The sequence below is a fragment of the Zalophus californianus genome, chromosome 5 (assembly GCF_009762305.2).
Source record: "Zalophus californianus isolate mZalCal1 chromosome 5, mZalCal1.pri.v2, whole genome shotgun sequence".
Lineage (NCBI taxonomy): Eukaryota > Metazoa > Chordata > Mammalia > Carnivora > Otariidae > Zalophus > Zalophus californianus.
This window is the reverse complement of record NC_045599.1, coordinates 33528087-33543447: the sequence shown is the minus strand read 5'-3', so window position 1 is coordinate 33543447 and position 15361 is coordinate 33528087. Positions and strand designations below refer to the sequence as shown.

The following is a 15361-nucleotide window of genomic DNA, read 5'->3' as shown; positions in this document are numbered from 1 at the left end:
AGAGAACAAGAGGCAGTATTGACTGCCAGGGACCTAATCAGTATGTATAATAAGTAAGATGTCAGAACTAGAGTTCGGAATAACGATTATAAAAATACTAGCTGGGCTTGAAAAAAACACAGAAGACATTTGAGAATCCCTTTCTGGAGAAATGAAAGAACTAAAATCTAATCAAGTTAAAATAAAAAAGCTAGTAATGAGATTCCATCAAAAATAGAGGCTCTAACTGCTAGGGTAAATGAGGCAGAAGAGAGAATGAGTGATATAGAAGACAAAATGATGGAGAATAAAGAAGCTGAGAAAAATATAAACAATTACTGGATCATGAGGGGAGAATTATAGAGACAAGTGATAAAATAAAGCAGAACAACATTAGAATAATTGGGATACCAGAAGAAGAGGAAAGGGGGGAGCAGAAGGTATATAGGAGCAAATTATACCAGAGAACCTCCCTAATCTGGGGAACAAAAAAGACACTCAAGTCCAGGAGGCACAGACAAACCCCCTCAAAATCAATTTAAAAACACCAACACATTGACATATAATAGCGAAGCTTGTAAATCTCAGAGACAAAGAGAAAATCCTGAAAGCAGCTCAGGACAAGAGGTCTGTAACCTACAAGGGTGGAAACAATAGACTTGCAGTAGACCTATCCACAGAGACAAGCCAAAAAGGACCGGCATGATATATTCAGGAAGATAAATGAGAAAAATATGCAGCCAAGAATATTTTATCTAGCGAGGCTGTCATTCAAAATAGGAGAGATAAAAAGCTTCCAGAACAAACAAAAAACAAACAAACAAAAAAAAAGAATTTGTGATCACAAGCCAGCCCTGCAGAAATATTAAAGGGGATCCTTTAAGCGAAGAGAGAGCCCCAAAGTAACATAGACCAGAAAGGAACAGAGACAATATACAGAAACAGTGACTGTTTCTGTGACTGTACAGCTAATACAATGGCCCTAAAGTCATATCTTTCAAAAGTTCCTCTGAATGTAAATGGGCTAAATGCCCCAGTCAAAAGACACAGGGTATCAGATTGGATAAAAAAGCAATACCCATCAATCTGCTGTCTTCAAGAGACTCATTTTAGACACAAAGACCCCTCCAGATTGAAAAGTGAGGGGGTGGAAAACCATTTATCATGCTAATGGACATCAAAAGAAAGCTGGGGTGGCAATCCTTTCATCAGACCAATTAGGTTTTTAAACCAAAGACTGTAATAAGAGATAAGGAAGGACACTATATTATAATTAAAGGGTCTATCCAACAAGAAGATCTAACATTTGTAAATATTTATGCCCCTAACATGGAAGCAGCCAATTATATAAACCAATTAATAACAAAATCGAAGAAACACATCAATATTAATACAATAATAGTAGGGAACTTTAACACCCCACTCCCTGCAATGGACACATCATCTAAGCAGAAGATCAACGAGGAAACAAGGGCTTTGAATGACACACTGGAACAGATGAACTTCACAGATATATTCAAAGCATTCCATCCTAAAGCAACAGAATACACATTCATCTCAAGTGCACATGGAACATTCTCCAGAAGAGATCACATACTGGGTCACAAATCAGGTCTCAACTGGTAGCAAAATATTGAGATCATTCCCTGCATATTTTCAGACCACAGTGCTTTGAAACTGGAACTCAATCATGAGGGGAAATTTGGAAAGAGCTGAAATACATGGAGGTTAAAGCGCATCCTACTAAAGAATGCATTGGTCAACCAGGAAATTAAAGAAAATTTAAAAAATTCATGGAAACAAATGAAAATGAAAACACAACTGTTCAAAACCTTTGGGATGCAGCAAAGGTGGTCCTAAGAGGGACGTATATAGCAATACAAGCCTTTCTCAAGAAACAAGAAAGGTCTCAAATACACAAGCTAACCTTACACCTAAAGGACCTGAAGAAAGAACAGCAAATAAAGCCTAAACCCAGCAGGAGAAAAGAATTAATAAAGATTAGAGCAGAAATCAATGAAATAGAAACCAAAGGAACAGCAGAATAGATCAGCGAAACTAGGAGCTTGATCTTTGAAAGAATTTTTTAAAAAATATTTTTATTTATTTATCTGACAGAGGGAGAGTGCAAGGAGAGGGAGTTACAGAGGGAGAGGGAGAAGCAGGCTTCCCACTGAGCAAGGAGCTCAGGACCCTGGGATCATGACCCAAGCCGAAGGCAGATGCTTAACCAACTGAGCCACCCAGGCAGCCCTGAAAGAATTAGTAAGATTGATAAACCCTTGGCCAGACTTGTCAAAAAAAAAAAAGAGAAAGGACCCAAATAACTAAAATCATGAATGAAAGAGGAGAGACCTCAATCAAGACCAAAGAAATACAAACAATTATAAAACCATATTATGAGCAACCATATGCCAACAAATTAGGCAATCTGGAAGAAATGGATGCATTCCCGGAAACTCATAAACTACCAAGACTGAAAGAGGAAGAAATAGAAACCTGAACAGATTCATAACCAGCAAGGAAATTGATACTGTAATCAAAAACTCCGAACAAACAAGAGTCCAGGACCGGATGGCTTCCCAGGGGAATTCTACCAAGCATATAAAGAAGAATTAATACCTATTCTTCTGAAGCTGTTTCAAAAAATAGAAATGGAAGGAAAACTTCCAAACTCTTTCTATAAGGCCAGCATTACCTTGATCCAAAAACCAGACAAAGACCCCATCAAAAAGGAAAATTATAGGCCAATATCCATGATAAACATGGATGCAAAAATTCTCACCAAGATCCTAGTCAATAGGATCCAACAGTACATTAAAAGGATTATTCACCACGACCAAGTGAGATTTATTCCTGGGCTTCAAGAGTGGTTCAACATCCACAAATTAATAAATGTGATACAGTACCTTAATAAAAGAAAGGACAAGAACCATATAATCCTCTCGATTGATGCAGAAAAAGCATTTGACAAAATACATCAGTCTTTCTTGATTAAAACTTTTCACAGTGTAGGGATAGAGAGAACATCCCTCAATAACATAAAAGCCATATACAAAGAGGCCACAGAGAATATCATTCTCAATGGGGAAAAACTGAGAGCTTTCCTCCTAAGGTCAAGAACACAACAAGCATGTCCACTATCACCACTGTTGTTCAACATAGTACTAGAAGTCCTAGCCTCAGCAATCAGACAACAAAAAGAAATAAAAGTCACCAGAATTGTCAAAGAAGTCAAATTCTCACTCTTCACAGATGACATGATACTCTATGTGGAAAACCAAAAAGACTCCACCCCAAAATTGCTAGAACTTAGACAGGAATTCAGCAAAGTGGCAGGATATAAAATCAATGCACAGACATTAACTGCATATCTATACACTAACAATGAGACGGAAGAAAGATAAATTAAGGAGTTGATCCCATTTACAACTGCACCCAAAACCATAAGATACTAGGAATAAACCTAACCAAAGATGCAAAGGATCTGTACTCTGAAAACTATAGAACACTCATCAAAGAAATTGAGGAAGACATTTAAAAAATGGAAAAACGTTCCATGTTCATGGATTGAAGAACAAATGTTGTTAAATGTATATGCTACCTAGAGCAATCTGTACATTCAATGCAACTCCTATCAAAATACCATCAACTTTTTTCACAGAGCTGGAACAAATAATCCTAAAATTTATATGGAACCAGAAAAGACCCCAAATAGCCAAAGGAATGTTGAAAAAGAAAACCAAAGCTGGGGGCACCACAATGCCTGACTTCCAGCTCTGTTACAAAGCTGTAATCAAGACAGTATGGCACTGGCACAAAAACAGACACATAGATCAATGGAACAGAATAGAGAGCCCAGAAATGGACCCTCAACTCTATGGTCAATTAATCTTTGACAAAACAGGAAAGAATATCCAATGGAAAAAAGACAGTCTCTTCAACAAATGGTGTTGGGAAAATTGGACAGCCACATGTAGAATGAAACTGGACCATTTTCCTGCACCATACACAAAAATAGATTCAAAATGAATGAAAGACCTAAATGTTAGACAGGAATCCATCAAAATCCTTGAGGAGAACACAGGCAGCAACCTCTGCGACCTCGGCCACAGCAACTTCTTGCTAGACACATCTCCAAAGGCAAGGGAAACAAAGGCAAAAATAAACTATTGGGACTTCATCAAGATAAAAAGCTTTTGCACAGCAAAGGAAACAGTCGACAAAACCAAAAGACAACTGACAGAATGGGAAAAGATATTTGCAAATGTCTTATCAGATAAAGGGCTAGTCTGCAAAATCTATAAAGAACTTATCAAACTCAACACAACACCCAAAGAATGAATAATCCAATCAAGAAATGGGCAGAAGACATAAACAGACACTTCTCCAAAGAAGACATGCAAACGGCCAATAGACATATGAAAAAATGTTCCACATCACTTGGCATCAGGGAAATACAAATCAAAACCACAACGAGATACCACCTCACACTGGTCAGAATGGCTAAAATTAACAAGTCAGGAAATGACAGATATTGGCAAGGATGCAGAGAAAAGGGAACCCTCTTACACTGTTGGTGGGAATGCAAGCTGGTACAGCCACTCTGGAAAACAGTACGGAGGTTCCTCAAAAAGTTGAAAATAGAGCCACCCTACAACCCAGCAATTGCACTACTGGGTATTTACCTTGAAGATACAAATGTAGTGATCTGAAGGGGCACCTGCACCTCAATGTTTTTAGCCACAATGTCCACAATAGCCAAACTATGGAAAGAGCCCAGATGCACATCGACAGATGAATGGACAAAGAAGATGTGGTATATATATATACACACAATGGAATACTACTCAGCCATCAAAAAAATGAAATCTTGCCATTTGCAATGACGTGGATAGAACTAGAGGGTATTATGCTAAGGAAAATAAGTCAACCAGAGAAAGACAATTATCATATGATCTCACTCATATGTGGAATTAAGAAACAAAACAGAGGATCATAGGGGAAGGGAGGGAAAAATAAAATAAGACTAAATCAGAGAGACAGATAAACCATAAGAGACTCTTAATCATAGGAAAAAACTGAGGGGTGCTGAAGGGGAGGGGAATGGGGGGATGGGGTAACTGGTTTATGGACATTAAAGAGGGGACGAAATGTAATGAGCACTGGATATTATACAAGACTGATGAATCAATGACCCCTACCTCTGAAACTAATAATATATATTCATTAATTGAATTTAAATTAAAAATTTTTTAAATAAATAAATAAAATCTTTAAAAAAGAAAACAGATGAACATAGAGGGAAAAAAGAGAAGCAAACCATAAAATAGACTTTTAACTGTAGAGAACAAACTGAGGGCTGCTGGAGGGGAGGTGGGTGGGGGGATGGGTTAAATGTGTGATGGGTATGAAGAAGGGCACTTATTGTGATGAGCACTAGCTGTAGTATGTAAGTGATGAACCACTAAATCCCACACTAGAAACTAATATTACACTGTATGTTAACTAGCTGGAATTTAGATAAAAACATGGGGAAAAAAAGAACAATAGGTTATACTATGAACAGCTATAGTCCAACAAACTAAATATGCAGGTGAAATGGAAAAATTTCTAGAAAGACACAAACTATCAAAATTAAGTCAAAAATGCATATAAAAAATCTGAATAAACCTATAGCAAATGAAGAGATTGGATTAGCAATAATTTTTTTAAAAACCCTCCCAATAAGGAAAATCCCAGGACCGGACAGTCATTTAAAGAAGAATTAACACTAATTATTCACAAAACTCTTCCAAAAATAGAGGATGGAACACTTCCTAACTCTTCCTAATTCTATGAGGCTACTGATAACAAAACCAGACAAAGGCATCACAAGAAAAAAGCGCACAAATATCTCTTACAATGTAGACACGAAAATACTCAACAAATTACTAGCACATTGAATCCACCAATTTTTTTTTATTTTTTATTTTTTAGAGAGGGAAAGAGGGGAGAGGCAGAGGGAAGAGGGAGAGAGAATCTTTAGCAGGCTCCACGCCCAGTGTGGAGCCCTACTTGGGGCTCAGTCTCACAATCCTGAGATCATGAGCTGAGAAATCAAGAGTTGGACGCTCAACCAACTGAGCCACCCAGGCACCCCTGAATTCAGCAACGTTTAAAAAGGATCATGCATCATGACTTATGGTGATTTATCCTGGTAATACAAGGTTGTTTTGTGATCTGAAAATCAATTAATGTAATACTTTATATGAATAAAAGACATAGGGGCACCTGGGTGGCTCAGTCGTTAAGCATCTGCCTTTGGCTCAGGTCATGATCCCAGGGTCCTAGGGTCGAGCCCCACATCAGGATCCCTGCTCAGCGGGAAGCCTACTTCCCCCTCTCCTACTCCCCTGCTTGTGTTCCTGCTCTCACTATCTCTTTGTCAAATAAATAAATAAAATCTTAAAAAAAAAAAAGACATAAACCTCATGATCATCTTGAAAGATACTTCTCTTTTCACGTTGGAATATGGGAAGTCTACACCATAGCACAGAGATGTAAAAATGATTAGATTTTGAGGTCTTCCCCAAATGGGAATATCAATTTTAAGATGCACTAAGATGGTTTTGTGAGTTAAGATAAAGGAGGAGAAGTAGTAAATTTAAGGAATCAATGAAAGTTAAACAAGGTCTTGGAGGTGGAGAATTGTAAGAGAAGAGTAGGAGATAGGTAAAGGAGCATAACAAGGTTTTATGGATCTACAAATGAGGCAGTTCTACGTTTCTCATGTTTTTAATTTGCTTTAGCTAAGGAATTATTTAGTGAGAAATTTTAAAGTCCAATTTCAAGGTGGAAGACTACTCATACCAATTAAAGAAAATGTGCCATTGGAAAGGTCTTCTCACATACTTTGCATTCACAGATTTTCTCAAATATGAATTCTCTGAGGTTGAGTAATTTGATAGCCATTACTAAAGGTCTTTCCACAATATTTTATATTAAGTGTTTTTCACATATATGAATTCTCTTTTGCATATGAGGGTGTCTTCCTTGACTACAGGCTTTCTCACATTCCCTACATTCATAATAATTCACACCAGTATAAATTCACCAACATATATTAAGGTTTGAATGATATCTAAAAGCCGTCCCATATTCCTTGCATTCAAAGAGCTTTTTACCAATATTAATACTCTATTCTCAAGTAACTAGTTTTTGCATATTAATGGTTTTTCCGTTTTTATTACATTCATAGGGTTGTCATGAGTTTTCTTTAACAATATTCATAATCTGATGTTGAATAAGTTGTCTACACACAGTAAAAACTTTATTAAATTTCTTATATTCATAAAGCTGTTCAGCAGTATGAATTCTCTATATTATAATAATGACTGATTTAAGTCTAAATATATTCCCACATTTTTTACATTAATCAGGTATCTCACCAGTATGAATTCTCTGGAATGAGTGACTTGTCCACACACAATAAAAGCTGTCCCGCATTCCTTACATTCATAAAGATTATCATCAGTATGAATTCTCTGATGGTAAGAAAGAACTCAATTAGGTCTAAAGACCTTCCCACATTCCTCATATTCCTGTGATTTCTCACCTGTATAAATTCTCTGATGTTGAGTAACTTATCCATACATAGTAAAAGGCTTTCCTCCTTCCTTACATTCATATAATGTATCACCAGTATGAATTCTCTGGTTTGAAAAAAGAACTCAATCAGATCTAAAGACCTTCCCACATTCTTTATATTCCTATGATTTATTACCTGTATGAATCCTCTCCTTGAATAAATTGTCCACACGCAGTGAAGACTTTATTTCATTTCTCCTATTCATTAAAAAAAAAAAAAATCTCACCAGTATGAATTCTCTAATATTTAGTAAGGCCTAAATTAAGTCTAAACATCATGCCACATTTGTACATTCACCAGGTTTCTCATCAGTGTAAATTCTTGATGTTAAGTAACTTGTCCAGACACAGTAAAGGCTTTCCTACATTACTAATATTCATAAAGCTTATCTGCAATATGAATTTCTAGTTTGCAAAAAGAACTCAGCTCTAAAGACCTTCTTACATTCTTTATATTCACAAAATTTCTCACCAGTATGGATTTTCTGGTGGTGACTAAATTATCCACACAGATAATGATGTTCTCAAATTCTTAACATTTATAAAATTTCTCACTATATGAATTCTCTATATTGGTAAGGACTGAATTAAATTTAAATGTCTTCTCACATTCCTTACTTTTACTGTGTTTTCCATCACTATGAGTTTTCTTATGTTGAGTATATTGATATACATTACTGAAGGTCATTCCACAATCTTTATGATTATACCATTTTTAGAGAAAATTTTTAGTTTTGAAAAAGGTTAGATTATTATATTACTTATGCAGATGTTACTAGTTAAACCCTTATAATAACACTGTAAGCATATGAATTACTTTTAAAATGTCTGTAAGTTGCCATTGTCATAGATTATGATTTTGGTAAAATATTCCTTTTGCGTTACCTGACACTTCTCAAGCATGCTTTCACATTTTCAGTCATTTCTGAAAATAGAAGACTTAAGGTCAATTGTATTACTTCTTAATCTGATTCCTTAACTGCTGGATCACATATTTAGTGTACACTCTCCAGAATTCTGGGTTCAAATGTTGTGGCAAATAGAAGAAGCTTCAGAAGTAGATTGGTATGCTTCTAATGGCATTCTCAGCAGAAATAATTTTACTGGGTGCCTGAGTGGCTCAGTCAATTCAGTGTCTGCCTTTGGCTCAGGTCATGATCCCAGGGTCCTGGGATCAAGCCCTGTATCAGGCTCCCTGCTCAGTGGGGAGTCGGCTTCTCCCTCTCCCTCTGCCCCTCCCCACCTTGTGCATGCTCTCTTGCGTGTGTGTGCTCTCTTAAATAAAGAAATAAAATCTTTTTAAAAAAGAAATAATTTTACTAGTAAGGTCTTTTTTGTGCAGCTTACTAGTTAAACCCTTCCAATAACATTGTAAGCACATAATTTCCCCTATGAATATGCTCCCAATTAAAAATAAACTAAAAGATAAACCCATATAATGCATAAAAGCATTTGTATTAATTTTTCAGGGCTACTGTAACAAATTACCACAAACTTGATTGCTTTAAACAACAGAAATTAATTATCTCACAGTTCTAGAGGCCAGATTGTGATATTAAGGTGTCAGCAATGTTTCACTTTCTCCAAAGGCTCTAAGGGAATATCTATACTTACCTCTTCCAGCTCCTGGTGGCTGTCGGCATTCCTTGTGGCTGTATCTGCTCCAGTCTCTCCCTTGACCTTTATACGGCTCTCTCCTCTTTTCTGTTTTTCCTTCTGTCTTATAAGGACATTTGCTATTGAATTTCGAGTCCACCTATGTAATCTAGGATAGTCTAAGGTGATTAATTTAATTATATCTGCAGAGTCTTTTTTCAAAATAAGGTAACATTCAGAGGGCACAGGTATTAGGACATGGACATATCTTTTGAGGGGCCAATGTTCAACCCACTACAGTATTCAGTAAAGTTAAATACATAATTCTGATTAAAAATAAGTCTTAGGAAAATTTATTTTCTTTGAAAAATTATATATTAGAAACTACAGCATAAATTACACTTGATATAAAAGTTTCATATTCATTAAGATTGGAATAACATAAGATTGGATGAGCTCACCCACAATGGCAAAAGCAATCTGCTTTTCTCAGTCTATTAATTCAAATGTTAACCTCATTCAGAAACTTCCTCACAGACATACTAGGATAATGTTTAACCAAATATGTGGGCACTCCATGGCCTAGTCAAATTGACACAAAAAATTAACCTTCATGGTATGTCTTTATTCTTAGGAAACAGATACATAAAGTATTGCAGTATGAAGTATGATGTCTTCAACTGACTGTAAAATGGCTTAACATTTCTAAAATTCATGTAACATTATAAAAATCATTTAATGTTTTACCTATTTCTCTCTCTACATATCACACATGTGTATACATATATCAAATACACATAACCAAATATAGACATAGATATCTATATCATAGGTATCTCCATATACAGAGATAATGTGGTGTTAACAATTAGTAAATATAAGTGAAGGATATATGAATGTTCATTGTCTGGTTCTTACAAGTTTTCCATAGATTTGAAGTTTTCAAAGTTGAAAAAATACTAAGAATCTATTTTATTTTCCCAAGTACTACCACCATGTCCAAAGTCATTATAACCTCTCATTGGGATTACTGAAATCGCCTCTTATTGTATCTTTCTGCTTTTACCCTTTCCTCCCTGAATTATATTTTCAACATGGCAGCCAGGCTGACTTTAACTATATCACTCCTGTTCTGAAAAGAGAAATCCTCGGTTCCCATTTCACTCAGAATACAAGGCAAAGCCTTACTGTAACAAAGTCTAAATTGTCTGGTTCTCCCATTTCAATCCTGACCTCATTTCTGACTGCACTACTGATCATCCTTTCTCTGCTCAAACCACATCAATCTTTGTGCTATTCCTTGAACAAACCAAAAACCTATCTTCCTTATGAGTTTTGCTCTAGATTTTCCCCCTGCCTAGAACGTTTTCTTCCCAAAAAACTATTTGGCCAACTCCTTCAGTGTGTACGTAGTGATCAATCACATGGATTCTACTCAGTTTTGGAGGTGCCAAGCCTGATAACAGACTGCTGTCATTCTTGCTCACATCCTTAAGTATCTGATTTTTCTTCTTCAAGTGGCAGGGTGAATTGTCAGACGTTACTTAATGAAATATCTTTTTAAAAGATTTTATTTGTTTATCTATTTATTTATTTATTTGAGAGAGACAGACAGAGACAGAAACAGAGACAGAGAGAATGAGCCCAAGCAGGAGGAGCAGAGGGGAGGGACAAGCAGACTCCACACTGAGCACGGAGCCAGAAGCAGGGCCCAAACCCACAACCCCGAGATCAGACCTGAGCTGAAACCAAGAGTCAGATGCTCAACTGAGCCACCCAGGCACCCCACTTTATGAAATCTTGAAGATTACATCTATTACCTGAAATAATTACCATATCAATAGCAGAAGAAGATAAAGAACCGAATCATGTTATATACTTACAACAAATCATTGTAGATCTAAAGACTTTTTACAAAGATGACTTTAAAAAACTTTTGTCTATCAGGAGAAGAGGAATGAAAGAGGTTTTTGCATCTCAAGTTCCTCATTTTAGATTTCTGTTAAAGGCAGACTTTGCTTGTGTTGCTTCTTTTCCATCAGATCTTCAAATTCATGGAAGATTCTAATTCCAATTGATTGTATTGCAGCAATTGCAATAGCCACTCTGTGGTAAGAAGATTTTCCTGGGAGAATTGGAGAAAACATTTGCTTTAGTGTTTGGGTTTTTGCTTTAAGAAAATAAAACCATATACAATTGATTTGGGTTTCATCTCTAGCATTTCCATTTAATCCCTTCTTAGATTTTCTGTCTCTGCTTATATTACCAATCTCTTCTTGAGTGTTTTCCACCTTTTTCATTAGAGCCCTTAATATATTAATGCTAATTATTTTAAATTCTATTATAACTCCAGTATCTGTCATATCTGAATTTGGTTCTAACGTTTGCTGTCTCTTCAGTCTGTATCTTTATTTCTTTTAATGTATCTTGTAAATTTTTCTGAAAGCTGAACATATTGTATCAGGTAAAAGGAAATGAAGTAAATAAGCCTTTTGTGACAATTTTTATTTTCTTGCCAGGGGTTATGTTTTTACAACTAGCTGTACCTGTCAGAGGTTAAAATTTCCTCTAATGTGCTTGGTTTTGTCTCCCCTGTTGTCTTTGGATTTCCTTTGATACTCCTTCTTAAATAAGGTCTGAGTCATGCAACTTCTTTCAGTTGCAATTTTCTGTTACACAGGAGCCCTATTGATGTGGTGGTATGTTGTGGGGAGAGGGGAAGTATTCTATAATCCTATGACCACATCTCGGTCTTTAGTGAGCCCATGCATGGGCTGCGTCCTATACCTGTGCTTTTCTGCTTTCCCCCCACTTTTTTCTAGTTTTATTGAGATATAGTTGACATACAACATTGTGTAAGTTTAAAGTATACAATATGATGATTTTATATATGTATATATTGCAAAATGTTTACCACAATAAGGTTAGCTAAAGTATCCTTTATCTTACATAATGACCACTTCACGGTTGTTGTTGTTATGGTGAGAACATTAAAGCTGTACTCTGATAACAACTTTCAAATGTATAATACAGTATTTTTTACTATAGTCGTCATGCTATACTTTAGATCCCAGAACTTATGTACCTTATAACTGAATTTATGCTCTTTGACCAGCATTTCTCCTTTTCTTCACCCCTCATCCCCTGGCAAGCACTATTCCACTCATTTCTACCAGTTTGATGCTTTTAGATTCCACACGTAGGAGAGATTGTACAGCATTTGTCTTTCACTATCTGACTTATTTCTCTTAGAATAATGCTCTCAGGTTCTGTCCGTGTTTTTGCATATGGTGGGATTTCCTGTTTTTATGGTGCACACACACATACACATACATACATACATATATGTATTAAATATATGTATGTGTGTATACATATATATGTATAATGAATATATATGGCATATATATATATATATATATAAATATATATATACTTATCCACTGATGGACACTTAGGTTGACTTAGATTGTTTCCATGTCTTTGCTATTGTGAATAATACTGCAATGAACATGGGAGTGAGAATATCTTTTTGAAATAGTGACTTCATCTTGTTCAGAAATATACCCAGATGTAGGATTGCTGGATTATATGGTAGTTCTATTTTTAATCTTTTGAGCAAACTCCATACTGTTTCAGTAGTGGCTGAACAAATTTTCATTCCTACCAACAGTGACAGAGTTCCCATTTCTCCACATCGTTGCTGGCATTTGTTATATCTTGTATGTATGTGTTTTGTTTTCTGGATTATAGCTATTCTAACAGGTTTAAGATGATACCTCATTTGTGGTTTTGATTTGCATTTCCCTCGTTATTAGTGATGTCAAGCAAGTTTTCATGTACATGTTGGCTATTTGCATATTTTTCTTTGGAAAAATATCTCTTTAAATCATCTGCCCATTTTATTTTTATTTTTTTAAGATTTTATTTATTTGAGAGAGAGAGAACATGAGCAGGGTGGGGCAGCAGTGGGCAGGGCAGAGGTAGAAGGAGAAGCAGACTCCCTGCTGAAAAGGGAGCCTTATGTGGGGCTTGATCCCAGGACCTCAGGATACGACCTGAGGTGAAGGCAGACGCTCAACTGACTGAGTCACCCAGGCGCCCCTCATCTACCCGTTTTACACTGTTTTTGTCATTTTTTACTTGTATGAGTTATTCATGTATTTTGGATATTAACTCCTTATCAGACATAAAGTTTACAAGTATTTTCTCTGATTCTGTAGTTTGCCTTACTGGTTTTCTTTTTGAATGTTTCTTTTGCTGTGTGAAAGATTTTATTTTGTTATAGTCCCTCGTTGATTTTTGCTCTTGTTGCTTGTGCTTTTGGTGTCACATCCAAAAAAATCATTGCCAAAACCAATGTCAAGGAGCTTTCCCCCATGCCCCATGTTTTCTTGTTGTTTTATGGTTTCATGTCTCACATTTCAGTCCTTAATCCACTTTTCAGTTAATATTTGTGAGTAGTGTAAGATAGGGGTCAAATTTTATACTTTTACATTTGGATATCAAGTTTCCCAGCACTATTTATTGAAGAGACTATCCTTTCCCCATTGGTTATTCTGTTTTAAAAATTTTAAATCCAGTATAGTTGATGTACAGTGTTATATTAGTTTAAGTTATACAATATAGGTATTTCACAATTCTACACATTACTTAGTGCTCATTATGGTAAGCATACTCTTAATCCCCCCCTTCACCTATTTCACCCATCCCCAACCTCCCCTCCGGTAAACATCAGTTTGTTCTCTATAGGTAAGAGTCTTTTTTGTTTGTTTGTTTTATTCCCCCTTTGTTCATTTTTTTTTAATTCCAATATGAGTGAAATCACATGGTATTTGTCTTTCTCTGCCAGATGTATATCATTTAGCATTATACTATCTAGATTCATCCATGTTGTTGCTAATGACAAGATTTCATTCTTTTTATGGCTTAGTAATATTCCATTGTATGTATATACCACATTTTCTTTATCCATTTATTTATCAGTGAACATTTGGTATGCTTCTATAATTTGGCTATTGTAATAATGTTGCTATAAACATAGGAGTGCCTATATCTTTTCAAATTAGAGGGTTTTTTTCCTTTGGGTAAATACCCAGTCGTGTAATTACTGGATCATAGGGTAGCTCTATTTTTTATTTTTTGAGGAACCTCCATACTGTTTTCCCTAGGGACTGCACATGTTTGCATTCCTACCAACAGTGCCTGAGGGTTCCTTTTTCTCCACATCCTTGCCAACACTTACTCTTTTTTTGTGTTTTTTATTTTAGCCATTCTGACAGGTGTGAGGTGAAAACTCATTGTGGTTTTGATTTGCATTTCCCTGACAATGAGTGATGTTGCACATCTTTTCATGCATCTGTGGTGCATCTGTACATCTTCTTTGAAGAAATGTTTGCTCATGTCTTCTGCCCATTTTTAAATTAGATTATTCATTTTTTGGGTGTTGAGTTTGATAAGTTCTTTATATATTTTGGATACTAACCCTTTATCAGATATGTTATTTGCAAATATCTTCTCCATTTCATAGGTTGCCTTTTAGTTTTGTTGACTATTTCCTTCACTGTGCAGAAAATTTTTATCTTGATGAGGTCTCAATAGTTATTTTTGCTTTTGTTTCCCTTGCCTCCAGAGACATATCTAGAAAGAAGTTGTTACAGCCATGTTAAAGAGGTTACTGCCAGTGTTCTCCTCTAGGATTTTTATGGTTTTAGGTCTCACATTTGGTCTTAATCCATTTTGAATTTATTTTTTGTGTAAGGTGTAAGAAAGTGGTCAAATTTCATTCTTCTGCATGTTGCTGTCCAGTTTTTCCCACACCATTTGTTGAAGAGACTGTCTTTGTCTCATTGGATATTCTTTCCTGCTTTGTTGAAGATTAATTGACCATATATAGTTGTGGGTTCATTTCTGGGTTTTCTACTCTGTTCTATTGATCTATCTGTTAATTTTGTGCCAGGATCCTACTGTCTTGATCACTGAAGCTTTGTAATATAACTTGAATCTGAAATTGTGACACCACCAGCTTTGCTTTTCTTTTTCAAGGTCGCTTTGGCTATCTCAGGACTTTTGTGATTCCATACAAATTTTAGGATTGTTTGTTCCAGCTCTGTGAAGAATGCTGCTGGCATTTTGATAGGGATTGCATTAGATGTGT

The 15361-nt window shown here is 35.8% G+C and overlaps 1 protein-coding gene across 1 annotated transcript in view; it reads right to left on the bottom strand.

The window, feature by feature from the left end:
• LOC113929438 (protocadherin alpha-3) overlaps positions 1–11246 on the bottom strand; it is a 200114-nt gene extending 188868 nt beyond the window's left edge. The window contains 3 exon segments of the mRNA XM_035727644.1: positions 7745–7806; positions 9223–9328; positions 11088–11246. Coding sequence (XP_035583537.1) covers positions 7745–7806; positions 9223–9251 — 91 coding nt within the window. The 5' untranslated portion in view covers positions 9252–9328; positions 11088–11246.
• Positions 11247–15361: the final 4115 nt, after the last annotated feature.